This window comes from Oreochromis niloticus, linkage group LG4 (genome assembly GCF_001858045.2).
Source record: "Oreochromis niloticus isolate F11D_XX linkage group LG4, O_niloticus_UMD_NMBU, whole genome shotgun sequence".
NCBI classification, from domain to species: Eukaryota; Metazoa; Chordata; class Actinopteri; order Cichliformes; family Cichlidae; genus Oreochromis; species Oreochromis niloticus.
In genome coordinates, this window is record NC_031969.2 from 13,863,797 (window position 1) to 13,884,735 (window position 20,939).

Here is a 20,939-nt window from a genome sequence, read left to right on the forward strand (position 1 = left end):
AAATGCCTAATTAAAGTAAAATCCTGACCTATGACGCTGAAGGTGATCTGATGGCTTTGTTATGCTGCGTGTCTATGCTGCGCCACCTATGCTGCGCCACCTTGGAGGGAAGGCTGACTGCAAATCAATACACAGCTTTTCTGTGTAATTACCTTTGTCCTATGATGAAACACTGCTATCCTTAAGGGAGAGGTCTCTCTTTCAGGAGAACAATGCCCCCATCCTGAGTGACTTGAATAAAAGTAAAGTAAATTAAAATGTTGTTTATATCACACTTTCAAGAAAATATCACCGTGCATCTCATCAGATTTGCCAGATTTCATTAAATATAAAATTTTACAACGCACTTATGTAAGAAAATTAAAAAAGAAGGGGGGGGGGGGGGGGGGGGGGGGAGGTCACATGACCTCTGGGACCTGTTGGGGATCTAAATGTCTGTCTTATGGTTTTTCCAGTAACTCAACCCAAATGAACACCTATGGATGGATTCAGTTCTGAATCAAAGCAGAACTGTTTTGGGGAAAACTGAGCTCCAATGTAAAGGCTGACCTCCTGAAACTTGAAGAATTAATCCCTGAAGAGGATTTGAAGTGTAGTGTATGTTAGATTTTCCTTTAATATGTCACCTGTCAGTGTCATGTTATGTCTGAACCTGGAAGTTGTAAGAAAATATAATACCCATTTTTATTTATTCTTTTATTTTGTTTCTGATACCATTACACTGATGTTGAAGAAATTTAAAAAAATAAAATGAATAAAAAAACGTTTACTTATTTATTTTTATTTCAGGCCATTGGAAACTAATGTGAGTGAACGCTATAAAATACAGTCAAATAAATAAATAATAATTATTATTATCAGCAGTTCTTATCGTCTTTATAACTTTTTCCAGCAAACCGGGATGTTGAGCGACCCCGCGTGGGCGCGCCGCTCAGAATGAGCCCTGCACGCGCTCCCAGTCAACCGGAGTCGGAAAAATGGTGGCCAGCGTTCGAGTGCAGAAGCTGCTCCGACGATATAAACTAGCGATTGCCGCCGCATTAACTATCCTCCTGATTCAAGGGCTTGTGGTATGGAGTCTGAGAAGTCTGGAAGAAGGCGAGGCAGAGGTGAGGAACCGACTCTCCGGGTGTTTTTGGCGTGACAGTGATTCGGTTTGGTTTAATTGTAGTGCTAGCCGTTAGCGCTTAGCTTAGCCCCCTGTGAGTTATAGCTGATGTTAGCTGTTAGCAGTTGGGGAAGAGCGCTGCTCCCAAACATTTCAGCACAACGGACCAGCCCTGTCCAGCCCTCCTACCTACCTACCTACCTACCTACCTGCGTGTCATTGACCACACTACCTAGTAGGAAAGTATTCGTTGCTAGACTGTCACAGCCATGAAACCAGAGGAGTAGTTAAGTGGTAGTTAACTTGTTTAAGGAACAGCGGTGATCTTGGGTACCATCGTTCGTGTTTATTTCTTTTGGAAACCATGGCGTTGTTAAAATGTGATGAAAAACAGACGGAGGGGAATATCTAAGACGAATAGTATGCTATGAAGTAATGTAAGTTTGAGGGAGCATGAGAACAGACTGGTGATTCATTGATCCCAAACACTTCATCACTTTGAGCTGGACCGCCTTCATGTAGTAGTTCCAGGATGACTTGGATCTCTTTTGTTTTATGTTTCCTACTTATTTATATCAAACTGTGGATTCTGATGTGCTCGTGGCTGTTCTGTGACTTTCAATTAGCTTTGAGTCATACCAAAACATACAGAGAAGTATATATGCTAGAGAAAAGTTCAGCAGAGAGCTGCCTCTCCTACATACCACTGAAACCGTTTCTTCAACAGTAGCCAAGTCTTGTGTGGGAATTTTCTCCCTGGGTCTCCCTGGCACACCTGGAGTGCGCTACCTTGAGGCAGTGTCTGTTCCAGTTCTCCCTCTAAGTCAGGTAACCTGAGCTGTTAATATAGATAGGGGAACCTTGCGTGTACAGGACTAATTTTTTGAGGCACACCAGTGATGATGGAGCCACAGGAATGCACACTGAAACCTGAGGTGGGAGCCCTGCCAGCTCACCATTGTGATATAGCAATGGAGTTGTGTAATATTTCTTCCAATATGGATAGATTGAAGTTCTGCTCCTGGCAAGGTTTAAGGCAGGCAACAGATGTAACAGTGGCTGAGCGGGAGGGAAAGATGTTTGGCTGTTCCTTCAGAGAAAGGGAAAAAGATGGGTCATTACTCTGTGGACAGTAGCCTCTGTTTGCCAAGGAAATGATTTGCTGCTGACCACTTCAGTTTAAACCACGAGCTAATCGGTCAGTTCAAAGCCAGCTAGTGATGCTAGACTAAATAAATAAATAAATCATTTCCTTTAAATGCAGCAAGTGAGTCAACTTTTTTTGCTGAAGTGATTTTGAGAGAGGCTCCGGCTTTCATCACCTGTTTCTGTTAAAGCTCCCAGGCCTTCTGCTGTTCCATCAGGTGCATTCATGCTTAAACATGCCTCAGCAAAGATAAGAGAAATGTCTGCAGGGCTGTGGTTTCTGTGTTTAAATGCAGCTCTTCTGTGTTTCTAAATGAGCAGAAGTGCACACTACTTTTCAGAAGCTCAGCTGCACCTTGGGGTTGCTGATGAGTGTCTCAGGTGAAGGCATAATGGTCTTAAAGTTAAAAGGTGTGCAGGTGGATGGGAAAAGAGCTGCACTGGTTGTTTGCTTCACTGTTAATCAGATTTATTTATTGACTGTTTTTAATCCTTGGGCCCTGAAGTTGTGGCACTACCACTCAGCACAAATGTCAGCTCTATATGCAGCTATGTTGGCAGACATCTGTGCAAATGTCAGCATTTGGTCTCTGCATGTTTGCACTCTCGCAGATGCAGAATCAAATTTCTGACTTGAGCATGCACATTAATCATCACTCCACCTCTGAACGGTCTCCCCGTGCTCAGCGATCTCTGCCTTATCTTGCATCTGCTCTAATCAGCGTCTGGCAGTGCATGTGTGAACACGGTCACATGCGTTATATTAAATCCCTTGAGCAGAAGAGCAAAAGGATTGCAAGGACAGAAGAAGACATGACGCTTGTCATCCTTGTATCACCCTCTGCTCGCCCGGGTTCTCCTGCAGAGCTGAGTGCTCGCTGCTGCTGCTGCAGCTTCACGCTTCAGCAGATGGCAACGCTGATATGGTTTCACTCGACTTTAATTGGAAAGTAAAGAGGCTGCCTGGCTTGCCTTTGAATCAATACATTTTTTTGACATGATGGCGTTAATTAAAAGCTGTGAACACAAGTGATAAGGAAAATTGAAATGTTAGCCCGTGCTGCGTGCTTGGCTTTCTGCACAAAAACATGTCAGCTGGCAGCTGAAAACTAAGGAGCTTTCTTATGAATGTTTGCTGGAAAACATGCTTGTTGTTATCATCCCACTAAAGTTTTTATTATTCTTTTTTAAAAATTGAATTTTACAGGAATTTGATTTTAAGAACAAAAAGTTTTTGTCGACATTTTTACATAGTACTAATGCCACATTTTGCAGCTGAGGCGTTTTGCATCAAATACAATTTTGTTTATCAAAAGGCCAGAAATGGCAAAAAAGGATAAATCTTTGTTAAGTAAGGCAATATGGACTTATTGTCTCAAACGTATGCAACCATCCTTGCTTAATATATGTAGTCACTCTCTAAGCCCTATTCTGAGTTAGTGTCGTGCAGCTGGTCAGACCACAGGTTTCCTCCCAGCACTTCCATAGAAGCTGAGGTTGTGTTTAGTTTGGACTTTGAGTATTGTGAAATTGACATAAAGACGTTACTAAAGCACCCACTCTTACACCGATTAAAGGAAGCAAAGCTTTCTTGATGAGTTGACATGTATGGTGTCATAATTTCTCAGAAAGATGGCAAGGTTCCTTAAATGCATATAAGCATCTTCCAATAAGTTTGCACTGCACTGACTGCTGTGTAAGTTTACTTCACAATGCCTCTTACTGTATTGGATTTGAGACTGCAGTTGGCAGTCAGTAGCTGACTTTGCTTTATTGGTTGGCAGCTGGTGTATTGGCCATGTATTATCTGGCTCCTTGTCCCACCGCGCAGGCCCGGTCCATCTTCTGTTCCCACAATCTCTGGTCTGTCGGGGTGCCAGCGGTGTAAGGCGAATGAGCCGGCCCACGTTTTACCATAACTTCTGACAGAGGCAGAACACTCTCAGCCCACTCGCTCTTCTTCTTTCTCTTCTCCAAATGAATATTTTGAAGGGGCTTTTTATATGAACCAGTAATTTAGTGTGCCAAAACTATGATGTTATTTGGCTAGAAGACTTAAAATGGCTTAAACTCTGTGTGTGTGTGTGTGTGTGTGTGTGTGTGTGTGTGTGTGTTTTTTTCCCCTCCTAAAAAGTCCTCTGCCTTTATTTTTTGAGGTGTGATTTCTACTTCAGTGAGACTGATTCACTCCACGCTTTCAGTTTGAAACCGAGCCTTAGACGTAAAACTTAAACTGGGTCCTCATTCATTTTGGTACAAGATCAGTTTAGATGATAACACACTATTCTCTCTGATGCATTCTTTTGTTTTGTTTTTTTACACTTGAGAAAAGAGACCTTTCTAGCTTTCATTAGTGTTTACATAATTTTCCTGTTGGGGAAAACGGGCAGCTCTGCACCTGCCCCCAAGCTGATCTTTCCCTTTTATGTTGACATTTTCACAAAAGTATAACTATATGACAAACACTGGGTGGACTTAACATTTAGAGATGTTACGGCCAGAGACTGCAGCAGTGGGACACTTCACTGATTTTATTATGTCAAAGCATTTATAAGAAGGTCTTATCTTGACATTTTAAGGCAGCTCTCAAGCCTTGGTTTGATTTTTAAGAGGTTACAGTCAAACACTATCAAAGTTAGTGCTTTACAGATTTTTAGAATATTGTTGTTAATTTGTCACAAAATCCCCCTGAGCTCTGTGAGATAATTTTAGCACTAAAGTGCAAGTAAATTTGCCATATTGTCACTTCTTCATGTGTGTATGAAGGGGCTGTAAACATGTGACCTACTTAGATGTGTGTGCATTTTTCCTGCCTGTGATTTTGGCCAGAGGGAGGAAACTCAGGTCGGTACAGTGAATCACTGGAATCATGTGTGACTGTCCACTTTTTGCAGATTAGCTCCATAAAAAGGCAGAGGCTCAGCTAAAAATAACCCAGATCAGCAGAATGAAAAAAAACAAAAGCAAGTAAACACATCCTTCCCTCTGGGGCTCTGTCTGCTGCTGCCCTATTCGAGGTCTTTGTTTACCTTATGTGTCATTTCTGTGGATTCATTATGATTCATTATGACTCCAAAGAAATAACGCCTCCTCTCAGTAGTGGTTGTCCAAGATATTCTTATGGAATGACTGGCAACAGAGCAGGATTTAAAATATGTCTCACGTCTCTGCTCTCTCTTTCCTCAGAGAAAACTAAGACAGTCTAAGCTGCCTGACCACGACAACCAGGACCCCAAGAAAGACAACGCACAGAATTCATTGTCGGGGAGAAACAAAGGAAGCAATGGTGCCAGTGCACTGAGAAGAGGGAGCAGCCGCCGTGGAGGGAAGCCCAACATCAGGCTGAAGACCCCCCAGGAACGGGGAATGACAGGGGTTGGAGTAGATGGTGTAGTCCCCCACGATCTCTCCAGCAGCCGTAACCTCAGCGAGATCCGCAGCGGCCCAGACGGGGCAGGCAAGTTACCTGCTGCTGCCATACCAGGAGAGCCAGGCAGTGTGGATGGGGCGCACCAAGCCCCCAACAGTGACTTTGTGCCTAAATGTGATATCATAGGAAAGGATGCGCTGTCTGCTCTGCACCGCGCGGCGTCACAGCAGTGCAGACAGGAGATTGCCAACATCGTGTGCCAGCATCAGGCCGGTCAGCTCATGCCAGAGTCACTCCCTCAGTTCTGCCCTCAGCTTGGTGAGAACCCGCTAAAGTTTGCATGAGTATTTGTAATCGCTTGTAGTCTACAAACTTCAACGTGAAAGGAGATGAATGTAAAATATGAACAAAACATTTACTGTAATTTTTACTTACCACTGCATTTTCAGTCAAAACATTCTTCGTTGCCCAATTTCCTTGACAGTTATAGGATAATTTTATTTTATAGATTTTGTTATTTTTCAGTCTAACAATGTTGTAGCCGTTACAGTTTTCTTTGGTACATGATTAAAAATGTAATCAAATACTAAAAACAAAAAGATTTGACCCACTATGATAAACAGCAACAAATAACTGTTTCATTTCCTTAACTCAGAAGAATTTTTCCATCTTTTGCCCATTGCTATGCTTTGTTTTAGGGTTATACATTATAGATCATCAAATGTCTCTGATTATATAGACACATTTAGGGAACTTGTTTGCAACTGCAGTATAATGCAGGGGTTGCACTGGGCCAAAAGACTCAACCCACGCCTCTGGCTCAGTTGTGCCATTACTGTAAATTCAGCTTGCAGCGTTGCTGAGTTGGACACTTTGTCAAAAAGGAAAGTAAAAGAAAACCCTTTTAGGTTTTGAATACTTCAGAAATGTAACATGGTAAAATTAAATCTTTTTCAGCCCATTAATAGTGCCTGTTAAACAGCTAGCTTAGAGGTGCCCCCAAGCCTACTGAGTCAGTTATATTTGTCTCTCCTGTTGGGTCAGGTATGTCACATCCACTTCAGGCTGTTGGTGAGCTGGAAGACAGCCTATCCGAGGTGGAGAACCCTGTCAGGGTGGCTTTCGTTCTGATGGTCCATGGCCGTGCCGTACGGCAGCTCAAACGTCTCATCAAAGCCATTTATCACCGTGACCACTATTACTACATCCATGTGGATAAGGTAATTACAGAGCTTCAACTGCCATGCAGTCTCTTCAGATAGTATTATTTTTTGTGCTTAAATATTATATTAAACAGTATGGGTTTGGTGCACTCACAGATGCTTTTCCCAGTTAGATCTTCTTGCATTATGAAGGTTAAATTTATCCCACGGGTCTCACAGTGTAGTAAAGGGGATTAGCCTGGATAGAGCAAAGTGTGGTTATTCTTAGGGGCTGGATTTAGTGGAGGAAAGGTCTGCTGTCATGTGCAGCCGGAAGGCAAAAGACAAATGCACGGCTGGTACTGAGGCAGAGACCTCAGGTGTGTTGAGCAGAGACAGCAGAGAAACAGGTGCCTGTTCTCAGTGCACCTGTGTTGCCGGAAAGGTTGTGGAGACATAGGGTGTTGCTCTGTTCTGCTGCCAAGGGACGGCAGAGCAGCTCACCGGAGGCAATGATGGATAAGACGTCAGTAGGACAATCACACCACAGACACAGTCTTAGATACTTTGCTTGCCTAACCTCATCTATCTCAGAGGCAAAAGCCTGTTTGAGAGATGAGGCTGTAAAACAGGTCAGGTTTGTCCTAGAAACTGTCTGCCAACTGCTCTGCACCCTCTTATCCTGTCCTCTTCTTCTCCTGTTTAAAGGTGAGCACTGAGTTCAGACTACTCTTTTACCATTCTCTCTCCTATTTTCTAATTTCTGCAAAAAACAGTATACCCTTTTCATACTATACAATCTTTTTGTCCTCTTTTAAATATACAAGACAGAATCAATACCCTTTGTTCATGCTTTGCTAAACACAATTGGACTTTGTGTCCCCAAACAGTCACTTTCGAAGTGTCTGTGTCTCCCTAAACTGCCTGTTTATTGCTTCACAATGTTTATTAGCTCTCCTTATTTGTGAACAGGCCCCTTGTTAATTAGGTTATAATTAATCAAATTAAGCTCCAAGTAGAAATAAAAAAAAGATGTTTTGAACCTTCAGTTGTTGGCTTCTTGCATATTTCAGACACTTGCAGTGGTCACATGTTCACTCACTCAATTTTAATACCGCTGCATAAAGCTTGGCAGCTCAGCAGCCTCTATTTCTTTCTTTAATCCCCGCACTGTGGTTTGTTCCAGACTATCTTTTAAGCTCAGTTCATGTATTTTTGTCTCACCTGCAGTCACCTAAAGGAGGAACAGCCAGCAACAGAAACTAATTTAGATTCTACTTCCTCTATCGTCATTATGACCCATAGCACAGAGCACCATGTGGCTGTTGTTCTTCTCAGATCAAATTCTCTTTCAACACAAGCCAGTTTTGTGTGATGGTCTTGGCACAGTGGCAGCTGCAGCTCTGTGAGAACAAAGCTAAAAGTAGATTATGCTTTTGTTTCAGAAGCAGTCTCTCCTCATTTAACTCTATAACTGACTTTTGGCTTTAAAACTCTGACAGCGGTCTGGCTACATGCATCGGGAAGTCCTGCAGATAGCCCAGCAGTACCCAAATGTGAGAGCCACGCCGTGGCGCATGGTCACCATCTGGGGAGGAGCCAGCCTTCTCAAAGCCTACCTACACAGCATGCAGGATCTGCTCTCCATGCTGGACTGGAAGTGGGATTTTTTCATCAATCTCAGTGCCACAGACTTTCCAACTAGGTTGGTCACACATATACACAGAAATAAACTCAACAGCTAATCTTTGCTGTTAGATCATGGCAGAAAATGTTAAATATGTTTGTTGCACTTTACCTAAGGTGTAAATTCACTCCCACATTTGAGCCTAAATCCATGCAGTGCAAGATTAAAAAAAGATGCTTTGAGTTTAGATGGGTTACTGAAGAGGGGACATAGATATGTGAGGCAAGAGTTGCTCAATGAATCTCAGGCCAAGTGAAAAAAAAGAGGATTACACAGATTGTCAATTAACCTCTGCCATAGAGGGTCATGGGAGATCAGGATGATCATAAACTGTATAAATTCAAACTTTTACCTGAAGCCCTAGTAATGTCTCTCGCCCTCTTGCTATCAGTTCAGTGTCCTGCCATCAAAAGCAGTGCTGAGACATGTGTCGGTGTGTAGTGAAACATTGCAGTATGGCGTTGCTTCTGCTCCTGTCAAAATCATTGAACCGCCATGTTAAAACAAAAGAAACTTAACAGTTGGTTACACCACTTATCTTTCATAATCCCAAACAAGAAGAGGGTGTCTTGAGCTATTTTCACTCTATCACTCTATTTGTCACAGTGAGGTTTATTTTAGAGCTAAAAACAATGCGTTTTAGTGTGCACTACCTCTTTAACCTACTTTGTGTTTGTTGTATTCCCTCAAAGTTAGTATCTTGAGCCATTTTTCATTATTTTTGAAAGCCTTTCACTTTCACAAAATCGCACCTACAATTACGGCGCTTTTTACAGCAACATTACAAAGAAACTTAACAGTTGGTAGATAAGAGAATCTAGTGGCAGCTTCAAATGAATTATTTTGGGCATGAATCAGTTTTGGCTGGCTTGTTTCTGGGGCAGCTTTGAACCCCTAACAAAGCAGCTGTTAGTCCACCTGAACCATCTCAAGGGGAAAAGGCTTGCTTGGATACACACAGAAAGACAATGTTTTCTATACTGTGTCCAGAGTAGCTTATTTCAGCTAGCACAATACTCATAACACAGTCCAAAGAACCCTGTAGATGTCCTTTTTTTAAAAAAAAAAAAAAAATTTTGGTCTCCTGCTTCAACATAACCCTTCCTCCTTTCAATTCTCACCATAATGCCCTCCTGCAGGACCAATGATGAACTGGTGGCTTTCCTGTCGCTGCACAGAGATAAGAACTTTCTCAAGTCCCATGGGAGAGAGAATGCCCGGTGAGTTTGCTACATAAAGGCAGCACAGTCTGCAAATACTGACATCGGGATGGCATTTTTACTTATCATAAATTAAATTTGACACACCTTTTAATACTACAGAAAAACTGTAACTGAATGGTGTTAATGAATGAAATCACAAAAAGTTGCTCTATAAATTCTCAGCAAATAGAAGTGTATTGAAATATTGCTGCAGATACAGGTGAGCAGCATATAAAGAGCTCTGTCAGATCCATTATTTAATGCAGTGTTACAGTTCTTTATCATTTACTGCGATGAATGGTCCAAATACCTTCACCCGTGTCTCTTCCACACATCATTTTCAGCTGTGTCCTGTGTTCCAGGTTTATTAAGAAGCAGGGCCTTGACCGTCTCTTCCACGAGTGTGACAACCACATGTGGCGTCTAGGCGAACGCAACATCCCCGAAGGCCTGGAGGTCTCAGGCGGCTCCGATTGGTTTGCACTCACCCACCGTTTTGTGGAGTACGTCATCAACTCCCAGGACGAGCTTGTGTCGGGGCTGAAGCAGTTCTATTCGTACGCTCTGCTTCCTGCTGAGGTAAGCAAGCTGTAGGCAGTCTGTTTATCTCCCGTTGTTGAGACAGTTTCATATACAAGCCTGTCTCAGGCTCGTCGTCCCCTGCCAAGTCAGAAGAGCCTAGCAGCAGAGATAATGTAATACTTTAAGCTTTCTGGCACAGCGTGCAGCAGAAGTGCCAGATGAGAGGAGGCTTCGCTATATTTTATCTGTGTAGTTTGCTCTCAGAGGAGCTGCTGTCTGTTCACCACTATAGAGCTGTGACCTTTTTGTAATTTAGACTGTGGTTAGAAACAGTTTATACTTATATTTGATGGTTTACACGAGCTTAATTTGGACACAACACTTGGCCACACTCTGTTTTCTCACACAGTGAAGAAATAATGTACCTACTCCTACCCTTTCTTCCCAGTCTTTCTTCCACACAGTGCTCGGGAACAGCCTCATGTGTGACACCCTGGTGGACAATAACCTGCGCGTCACCAACTGGAACCGTAAGCTGGGCTGTAAATGTCAGTACAAGCACATTGTTGACTGGTGTGGCTGCTCTCCCAACGATTTTAAACCACAAGACCTCATTCGAATCCAGGTGAGTTCAACAGAGGATGCCACTTTAAAACAAAAAACAGAGCTGGGTGATATAGACAGAAGCCATATACACTCAGTGGCCACTTTGTTAGGTACACTTTGCTAGTACTAGGTTATATGTAAAAACATTTTAAGTATTTCTTTCTGATGAATCATTTCACTTGGTAAAATGTTTTCATTCAGTGATAGTCTCTTGTCTTTGAAGTGGGGGTGTGTGAGGTTCTGATTCACAGTCAGTATATTATCTTCAGTCGATGGCAAAACACATTTTAGCCACCTAAAAGAATTGCATATGAGTGATGGTGTGTTTAGATGATTTTCTCTGCTTTATCTGCCAACAGGTAAAGCTATGTCAAACAAGGAAATGATTCTAATGGCAAAAACATGACTGGAAATTGTTCTCTCAATCAATTAGTTTATATTACTATCTGGCTCCTGGAGTTTTTGGGGTTAGTTCTGACTGCAAGCAAGGAAAGGCACACAAAGTAGACTAATGAGCCCTGTTTCTCTAAGATGGGAAATCACTGTTTTTATCAATAGAGTTCGGTGGTTTTGAAAAAGCACAAGGGCAGAGCTGCAGATACTTTACAGAAGAAGGGCTTTATTTAATACTAAATCAAACTTGACTTTAACTAAATTCTAATTCTTTATCAAACATGTTTATGCTATTTTCTCTTCCTCATCCACAGCAACTGACCCGTCCAACATTCTTTGCCCGCAAGTTTGAGTCCTCAGTGAACCAGGAGGCCATAGACATCCTGGACACTCACCTGTATGGCCAGTATGCTCCAGGAACTGTTGCTATCAAGGCATATTGGGAGAGCTTGTTTGAGCAGCTGGACGGCGTGGGCTCTCTCAGTGACGTGGCTCTCACAGCATACTTGTCATTCTTTCGCCTGGGCCTGAAGAGTTTGGTGACTGCTCAGAGCAACGTGGAGGCCTGCAGGTGGAGAATCTGTTCTGCTTTGCTTTGTTATTGTCACTAACAGAGCACATAAGCTATTTTCTTTGTCATGTTAATTTATCTATTTTTTTCTCAGGTTTGAACCAGTAGGCTTCCCTCTATCTGTGCATGTATACTTTTATGATGACCGTTTCCAAGGGTACCTGGTTCGCCAAGAAGTCCAGGCAGTGGAGTCAAAGGCCAGGGAGACTTTGGAGATGTGGGCAGTGCCTCAGGCTACACTCGTCCTTGAGAAGAACCTTAAAGAATTTGAAAGGCTCAAGAATCTGGAAGTAAGCACTCTTTAGGTTTTTTTTGTACAAACTTTCAAGATCAAGACAACTGCAACATGAGGAAGATTTTTCTAGCTGATATCTAAAAATTAGGGTGGTTGTATCAGGCGTGATCTGACAAAAGCTAGACTGAAGTTTAATTAGTTTAACAAAAAAGTATGTTAATACTGGAAGAAATGAATATTCACTCACCTTCTTCAAACAGAAAGGAGTGGGTCTCTTTTGTAGTGTTGTCAGTGTTGTTGTATTATGTCACATAAATTTTTAAAAATATTTTTTAAAAATGACTTTTTTTGTTATCCTAAGATCGGTACAGAGTGGGATCCCAAAGAAAGGATCTTCCGTAACTTCGGTGGGGTGATCGGCCCTTTGGATGAACCTCTGGCAGTCCAGAAGTGGGCACGTGGTCCGAATCTCACCGCCACTATTGTGTGGGTCGACCCGGCTCTGGTGGTGGCGGCATCTTATGACATTACAGTGGATTTGGATGCAGAGTACACACACTACAAACCGCCACTGCAGCACCCCCTGCGGCCGGGCACCTGGACGGTACGGGTGTTAAAACAATGGGAGCGCGTGGCAGAAGTTCACTTTCTTGTCATGCCATTAACTTTTAATAACAAGGAGCCGCTACGCAAAGGTGAGACATGTATTTATAGCTCTTTATTTTAATTTTTAATTTGAAAAGATAAGGCTGGTGTTCTTCTTTATTTCACTTTCTGTGACAGAATCACATGATGAAACGCCAAATCAGTCATGCACTACATTTTTTCTAAATACTTGTTCAGTCCTGTCTGTCGCGATCACAGGGTGTCTCCGTGCCCTTAAAAAGTCTTAAACTTCAAATGTTTTCAGTCATGTCATTACAACATTTTGCGACACACCATTTCAAGCTTTCACACATTTGGTTCACACAGAAGTTAAAGCCATACTGTTTTACCTTTGTTCAGTCAGCTGTAATTGGTAAATGTAAGTGGATGGGTATCAGGTGAATGCATTTATTTTTACTTCTTTATAGTTTGTCTGACCCTTTCAGGTCAATTTTTATGAATGCAAATGGTTAACAGTAACAGCAAGTTTTTGTGTCCACAAACATCTTAAGAATACCTGAGGCCCAGATGGAAGATGATAGAGAAGAAGGAGGCCTTGCTAGTTTTATACTACCACTTTTAAATAGCTGTCCCAATCAATACTCTGTGGAAAAGAGAGCATGCAGGTTTAATGACAGAAGCTTTTCTAATACTGATTGCTATTGGTGAATAAAGCCAGTCACCAAAAAAGCATGCTGTGCTGAAAGTATTTTTTTTAAACTCAGGACATTATATTTTTGTTTTGTTTTCACATTATTAAAACTCATTTCCTAATATTCAAATATGTGTTTTTTAGGTAAAGCGATGTCAGCACTAATAACGTTATTTATTAGGTGTTTTCCAGCCCCTTTATTTATTTAATTTATTTTTTAATGCTCATTTATCATACCAGTCCATGCTGATATATCGGCAAGAAACTAATGTTGGCTATTAACAAATAAATAAATGAATAATAAATTTTCTGATTCTCTACTTTCCACTATTTTGAACCAATATTATCACATCAACTTAAAAAGTATGATTTTCACCTTTGATTTCTATTTCCAGCATACTTTATATGAAAAAAATGGCAATATAAAGGTTTTAAGAAGTAGACGCACCCCTTAAAGTGCCCAAAACTACACTCTCTCTCTCTCTCTCTCTCTCTCTCTCCCCCTCTCTCACACTCACACACACACACACACAGACACACAGAAGTTTTGGTGTTGCCTACAAGCTTCATCAGCTACAGTAAATAAACTACAATGCTGTTGTGTGCTGTAGTCAATGACCATTCCTACCTGAGCTGCACATTTGATGGTGTTCATTGTTAGTCTTAATCTTTGCATTGGATTTATTGGGATTAAAAACATGTAGAATGTTCCCGGCCGTACATTAGTGCGTGGTGCTTGATCATTAAAATCTGAAAATTTTGGTGGATTTTTCAGAAACTCATGTCATCTTCTTCTGATTTTTTTTTCCTTCTGTTCTAGAAGAGGACAGCTGGCTTCATGCAGGACCTCCAGGGAACTTGTACCTGGAGCAGAGCTTCCAGCAGCTGAGCTCAGTGCTTAAGCTGCCTCCCCAAGAACCTGCAATGCAGGTGGCCCAGCGTAATTCCCAGTTGGTGGGCCAGGCCCTTGATGCATGGGTGGACACTTCTGTTGAGTCCTTCTGGGTTATCGGCGACTTGTGTGCAACACAGACTTCCTCATGCCCAGCTTTGGGATCTTGTTCAAAGACTGCCTGGAGCTCCTTGTCCCCAGACCCTAAATCTGAAATGGGCCCAGTGAAAAGCGATGGGCGGATCAGGTAGCCCTCAGAGAAGAGAGACTGCAGACTTGCACACACAGGAAGACTCCAAGAAAATCGGAGACTGCTAGGAGACCTGTGTGAACCAGGACGTCTCCGAAGTCGGCTAAGAGCTCAAGGGCACATAAGCAACGATAAGGAATCTTCCTCCACCGAGGAGCCGCGTCTTTCTCAGCGACGCAGTAATACAGGCTTGAAAGACAAGAGCATGACTGCTGGAAATTTGCACATAGGAAACTGCAAGCGCACAGACTTGTAGCACCGCTTACTGAATGGGTACACGAATGCCGGGTGTAACGTGTTGTTTAAGCTGTCGCACAGGTTTGCAGTCATGATCCGTCTGTGCTGGAGTTTCTTAAAGAAGTGTTCAGGCGCACAGTTTTCCTGCACTTCGGAAGAATCAACAGGCTCCGTGCCGTGCTCCGTCTTCTTTTCGAGGGAGAATCAAACCTGTGAATCATGTTATTGTGCTTATTTTGAAGCATTATTATGTAAGCATTAAGGAACAGATAGATGAAGTGCACTTTACTGTAAGACTTTGGTTTTACACAGAGGTCACTAGGTTACAATGTGAAGATTAGAAGGTAACGGTTAAGGTCATTTCTTTCTTTCTTTTTTACAATAGGAACAAACTTGCGCTGCCACTTCCTGTTGCACAGACACATCATAAAATACTTGGACTGTAACACAGAGAAGGAAGAGTAGTAAAGAGAGTGGGGTTCTTGTGTATCCTTAGGAGTCTTATGCTTTTTTTAAATATTATTTGTGTCATTTTTTCACATTTTGTTTGTTAATTCGCAGAACTAGCTGCTAAATGGAGTTAAATTTTGTGTTGTTGCAAAAAAAAAGGCTATGAGCTAAACGTCTGGTCTAAGGAAGTGCCTAGACCGCTGGTGCAGATAGCGAGGATGGATTCACAGTTTCTCTGAGGTCATCTTTGTAAAACGTCATTAACTGAAAAGGAGGGATGTGCAGTGTGCATGAACGCTCCAGAACAACAGACGGTGGGCCTTAAGTCGAGACTTTTAGTTCCGCTGTTTGACCTGTCAGGATTTCTTATCTACTGTGCTAAAGCGACTCTACCGAGCTGAAGGAAATGTGGGTAAAAATAACGTTTATTCAGATTACTCTCGGCCCACTGGGAAGATTGAAACCACTCTGTTTATGTTAGCTCAGCATGTAGGCTGGAAATAGGAAGAAGCAGGCAAAAGCCAAGACACTCTACGTCTGAAACGCAGCTGTTTCATATATATATATATATATATATATATATATATATATTTTTTTTTTAAACAACAATGTCAGTGGAAGAGAATTCATACTGTTTTACCTGTCGGGACCTGTAAGGCCCTCGTGTCTGTACCCTGGCTACTCCGTGCCAGGTGTCAACCAAGGTATAGGACATATAACCCCACCATAACACTAACGACTGTCACTTGTTGTCAGTCCTCTTTCTGCAGAATAAGCAAGCTTACACAGTTCTCCAAAATCTCAAAGTTCTCTTAAATGCAAGGTTTTTAGATCACACACCTCCCGTGTATCTGTTTGTATGCAGTATTGTCACGACACGTTCACATTTAATTTGTTACGGTGAATTTAATTTCAACTTTTTGAATTTTGTATGTTTTCTTTTTTTTTGTTTTTGTTTTTGTTTTGTTTTTCTTTACTCTTTTTGAGTCCACTGACCCAGAGTGGTCACGAGTGTATCGTCCATTTGTTTCAGTGTGATCGAGACTAAGATGCCTTTATGTCACAAAGCTGAATTGTTTACTACGGGATAAAAGCTTCCACAGATGTGCAATCAATGCCTTTTCAGATGATAGTGAAACCTATGTCTGTGCTTTGGTTTGTTTGATTTTTTTTTACTCCAACATTACGTGTTTGTTAAGTAATAGTTGGCCACCGTGTGAGTTTTAAGTGACCTTGTTTACCTCGATCAGTACAGTTGCTTCAGTGAAGCCCCAGTTTTATTGGGATAAGGGAGCAGATGAATGGGTGTGACAGATGTTATTTTTCTATCCTGTTTGGGAGGAATTATGTTTGTTGTCTGTTTATCTCTCAGCACTCTAAACCATGAGAGCTGCTCTCCAATCGTGTTACATTTGATGGTCCAGCTGTTCAGCGTCATTTGATACAGACCTTTATTGTTTTTGGTGGGTGGGAAGTTGAGGTCTCCCTCCGTGCCGCTGTGATAAGCAGCAGCCCGGCTGGTGAGTCATCCAGAGCTCTTATCTGAGTGGGGAACTTCAGCCTCTCACTGAATGCCTCTGGAAAAAGCTCATAGGACAGATCTGACTGATGACTCAATAAAAACGAAAAAACATTAAGATGTTTCCTTATTTTCATTCTTGACATGCCTTTGAATCAAGTGGAAATAGAGAGGAAATGCTTCTTATTTTAAAGTCTTAAATAAACCTTTCCGCTACATTTTGAGGGGTTTTCCCTCTTACAAGAACATGATGGGAGATATTTATGAGGCTCTCTCTCCGGGGCGCCGAACACTTCCTTTTCCCTTCCTTGTTAAAAAGCTCAACATGACTTGCATCATAAATACTGTATAAGCTACACTTCCGTTATCATCTCTGACCAAAACTCCTTCTTTTAAATATTTAGTTTCAACATAATTATACATCGTAGCATGGGGATATAAACCATCCAGGGGTGAAAGAGACATGCAGAGAAGGTGGGGTGGAGGAATTAAGACGGGGTGATAAAAAGGATGGAGAGGAAGCATAAACGGTTAGTTCAATTCTAGGACTTCACCTGCTTTTTGGTTAGGAGCTGATAAATAGTATTTAATAGAAAGTGGATGGACGACAGCTGGGATACACATAGGATGGACGAGGAGGGGAAGATGGTTTCCTCGGACAGCGCGTACATGTCATCCACAGAGGACGGACAGACGCCCACGCCCATCACCTACCCTTATAATGAAGAACTAACACACAAGGTATCTATGTAACTATATTAAAAATGATGGGGGGAAACTAACAATATACAAACTGAAATTCCAGAGTACCACAGAAAAAAAACCATCATAAAATTCTTAATTTACTTTTAAATTAACTTTCAAAAGGATGTGCTTTTTTAAATAATTAACTATTCTTTCCACAGTGACTCCTTTTCTGTGTCATTTTCTGGAAACATCTGTAACCAACAATAATCTCCTAATCGCTCTGTGATCTAATGCCACCCAATATAACCTCCCTGTAGCACTAGTGCAAATTTTGGTTTCGATCAATACCAAATGAATATAGGACCAGTATTGCTGATACTGATACTTTTAACCTATGAACACAGCTCAGGGTTAGGGGAGTGCAGTGTGTCATGATTTATGAGTGTGAATGGATGAATGAGACATGTTGGATAAAACTAAAAAACTAAAAGTGCTGTCTAAGAACCCCTTTTATTCCCCTTTTATTTGGTGTGTTTGGGTCTGAGAAAAACATTCAAATCATCAGCTTTACTGCTGTTATCACCACAACACTGCAGTGCTTTGCTGGAAAGAGCACATCACTTAATGTTTACCGATTTCGCGTTAGTCATCGGTCAGCAGGATAACTTCTGGACTTTGTCACAATCACAGGAGCTGCACAGTTTTAACTAAAGACAAAGCAAGTGAAATCCTGTTTATTGTCTCCGATTGTGGGCATTTCTTGCAGATAGTCTAATGGTTTAATCACTCTGAATGCTCCGTAATTCCATTAGTGGATATGTGTGAAACAAGTATTCTATTATGGTAAGCCAAGAACAAGCTCCTGCTTCCTCACTAATTGAATTCATGGATGCATTTGTTGTTTTGCCGAGTTCTAGCCTGCCAGCAGCCCCAGCACATACTACATACTGATGGTTCCAATTTTGTTTGCAGGCTGCACTGAGCCAGTTGGCTCTCAACTCTTTAAATATCCAGTAAATGTTGAAGTCCTACATGAAAACGTGTGACAAGAAACTGCTTCGGCGAGAAAGTAGAAAATAAAATATGCACTGTAAAAGCAAAAACCTGCAGTCTTTTCAGCGTTTTACCAGAAGGGACGTGGGGTGATGTGCTCTTTCTTTTGGATGTTCAGTTTGAGCTAGAATTTTAATCTCATCATGTAAAGACCTCTGCAGTGTAGCAACGCTATCACAACTAGTTTGACAAAATGTAAAATTGGGCTCCAGCAAAAGCACCAAATATGCCGAAACACCGTGTTTGTGAGATGCTGCTGGCTTCTAAAGCTGTCCTGGGTCTCCTCAGTGTCAGGGTTCAGACAGGTCTCTGAAAAAGCTGTAGTTACCCCCCCCCCCCACCTCCCGCTTTATAACATACACACCACCAATCTCCTGTGCTTCGACTTCTGTTTCCTGGCTGCTCTCGTCTCCAGCGTCAGTCCTGAAAACGTTGCCAGCATGCTGACATCAAAATTTCATGTAGGTGGTATGAAATAGTAATCTGATGGTTTCAGACGGGGCCACACGCTACATCTAACCTGGTCTGCATTGTTTCTACTTCAGGTGCTCATACCTGCTCCCTCTGTGAAAGGGATGCAAGCAAACACTTTATGTTATATCTGCTATTGAAAACTAAAAGCATCCTGCTCCGGAGTTTCCATCAAAAGGAAGCACGCTGGAGAGCGAGGGAGCAAGCCACATAGCCTCAGATGTTCGGTCTGCATGTCACCTTGTTAGATTTTTAATGTGGGGAGCAAATTGAATGTGCAGAACATGAATATCGGTGATTAAAGTGAGGCGTACAGAGGCTGCCTGCTGTCACGCTGCACTCTATCTGAGCTCCTTGACACTGCAGATAAGAAGCAGGCGGTGGAGTCTGGCCTGCTGGAGGAGGAGGAGGAGGGTGAGGAGGACTTCTGTGTGTGGGGAGGCGGTGGGGTGAATAATGTCAATAAAGAAGGCAAGCATCTGCTGCCAAGGACCTCAAGGCTGGGTACTCTAGAAGCCAGGGAGACAATAACCATGGCGACAAGGCCAGTTGTTGCCAGAGCTGCGGTGGCAAATCAGCAGATGGCAGCTGGGGTGATGGATAACCCTCAGCAAACAGAGCCAGCGGCCGTTTCTGTGGCGCTGCGTGTTGCTTTTGTGCGTGCGTCAGATTCTCAGTCTGTAACGTGTACAAGAACATTTCATACCTGCATGAAGTCTTAAAACATGTTTGTGTGAGATCTTTTCAGTTAAATTAAGCTGGCAGTAAAATAACAAATCAAGTAAAACTGCAGTATTACCACCAAAATGTTTTTGTTCCAAAGAAACGTGTCCCCTGTAGGACCCTAATGTGGTAATATAGCTATTCTCAAAGTCAACACCCTGAAAATCCCAGGGCTTCCACCCAAATATTAAATCTTCACTCTAATCAAATTACAAGAGAAAGTACTTTGGCTCACCTGCAGTACCTTTGAAGGCCATCAGGGGGCCCTGGCTCTCTCTTTGGGAATCACTGTGTTAACGAGTTGTGGCCCCACGTGAGCTTCTGGTGAAACTGCTGCCGAAGCATTTTCTTAAATCAACATTATGTTGCAAATAAATAATAAAATTTAAAAGACCAAATTATTACACATAATTTATGGACATCTATGGTTTGATTTCTTTGCATGCGTGGATTGGATGGGTTGTTAAGACATCTGGTGAGAATTTCATTTCAACGGCACCTTTAGAAATAGATTTACTTAGAAAACTGCTGACGTGTTCAGTTCTTATTTTACCTGCTGTATCTTCCAGGTGAGATGATGGTAGTATTACTGCACAGCAAGGTTGTTATAGTTAACTAAAACTAAACTGAAACTAAATGGGAAACAAGATTTTATAAATAAAAACACATTTATATTACAGCTTGCCTGATGAGGCTTTGGTCGTCTACACGACTGTGAGTCCACTGCTTTTAAAATGTGTGTTTTTATTGTAATACCTGCACTGATTTTCCTAAATCTTCCCTCTAGTATGACTTACAAAATACAACAACACCTAAAAAGACTAAAACTCACACTGAAGGTAATAAAAACTAAACTAAAACTAAAGATTTTGAACCAATGAACTAAAACAAACAATCAAAAAATAACTGAAACTAAACCGAACTAAAACCAACAGTATGAATGTCAGTATGAAATAAAAGTTCAAACCTATGAGAAAATACAAAACTATAATGACTCTGCTGCCCAGAACCTTAGAATATATTTAGATTTAAAACCTCCACATGTGACGTTTTTGTGCTCTTTCTATAGATCCACTGTGATCTGTAATGCATATGTGACATGATGCAGTGGGGGGGATAATTATTGATCTCCTGCTGAATTTAGTTTGTAAGTTTGCTCACTTCCAAAAAACCCGGTCAGAAATCTGACTACCACTGATCTTTTAAAGTGAGCAAACTTACAAATTCAGCAGGAGGATCAATAATTCTTCCTCATGCATAGCGTGGTAGTGGATCAGTGTTAACTCTGTCACCTCATAGCAAGAAAGTCCTGGGTTCAAATCCAGCCTGGAGCCTTTCTGTATGGAATTTGAATGGATGGTTGTCTGTTTGTGTAAAC

At 41.8% G+C, this 20,939-nt stretch overlaps 1 protein-coding gene across 2 annotated transcripts; it reads left to right on the forward strand.

The window, feature by feature from the left end:
- Positions 1–921: 921 nt before the first annotated feature.
- Positions 922–16,745, forward strand: xylt2 (xylosyltransferase II). Of its 2 annotated transcripts, none has more exons than XM_019358079.2 (11): positions 922–1,109; positions 5,441–5,942; positions 6,669–6,844; positions 8,269–8,471; positions 9,593–9,673; positions 10,018–10,234; positions 10,626–10,802; positions 11,491–11,747; positions 11,842–12,037; positions 12,344–12,677; positions 14,103–16,745. In XM_019358079.2, the coding sequence occupies exons 1-11, from the start codon at positions 978–980 to the stop codon at positions 14,420–14,422; spliced, it is 2,595 nt and encodes an 864-aa protein (XP_019213624.1). In that variant the 5' UTR covers positions 922–977; the 3' UTR covers positions 14,423–16,745. The 2 variants fall into 2 exon arrangements, with proteins under 2 accessions (XP_019213624.1, XP_003454038.1); XM_003453990.4 differs by having other exon boundaries at positions 923–1,109; positions 14,100–16,745.
- Positions 16,746–20,939: the final 4,194 nt, after the last annotated feature.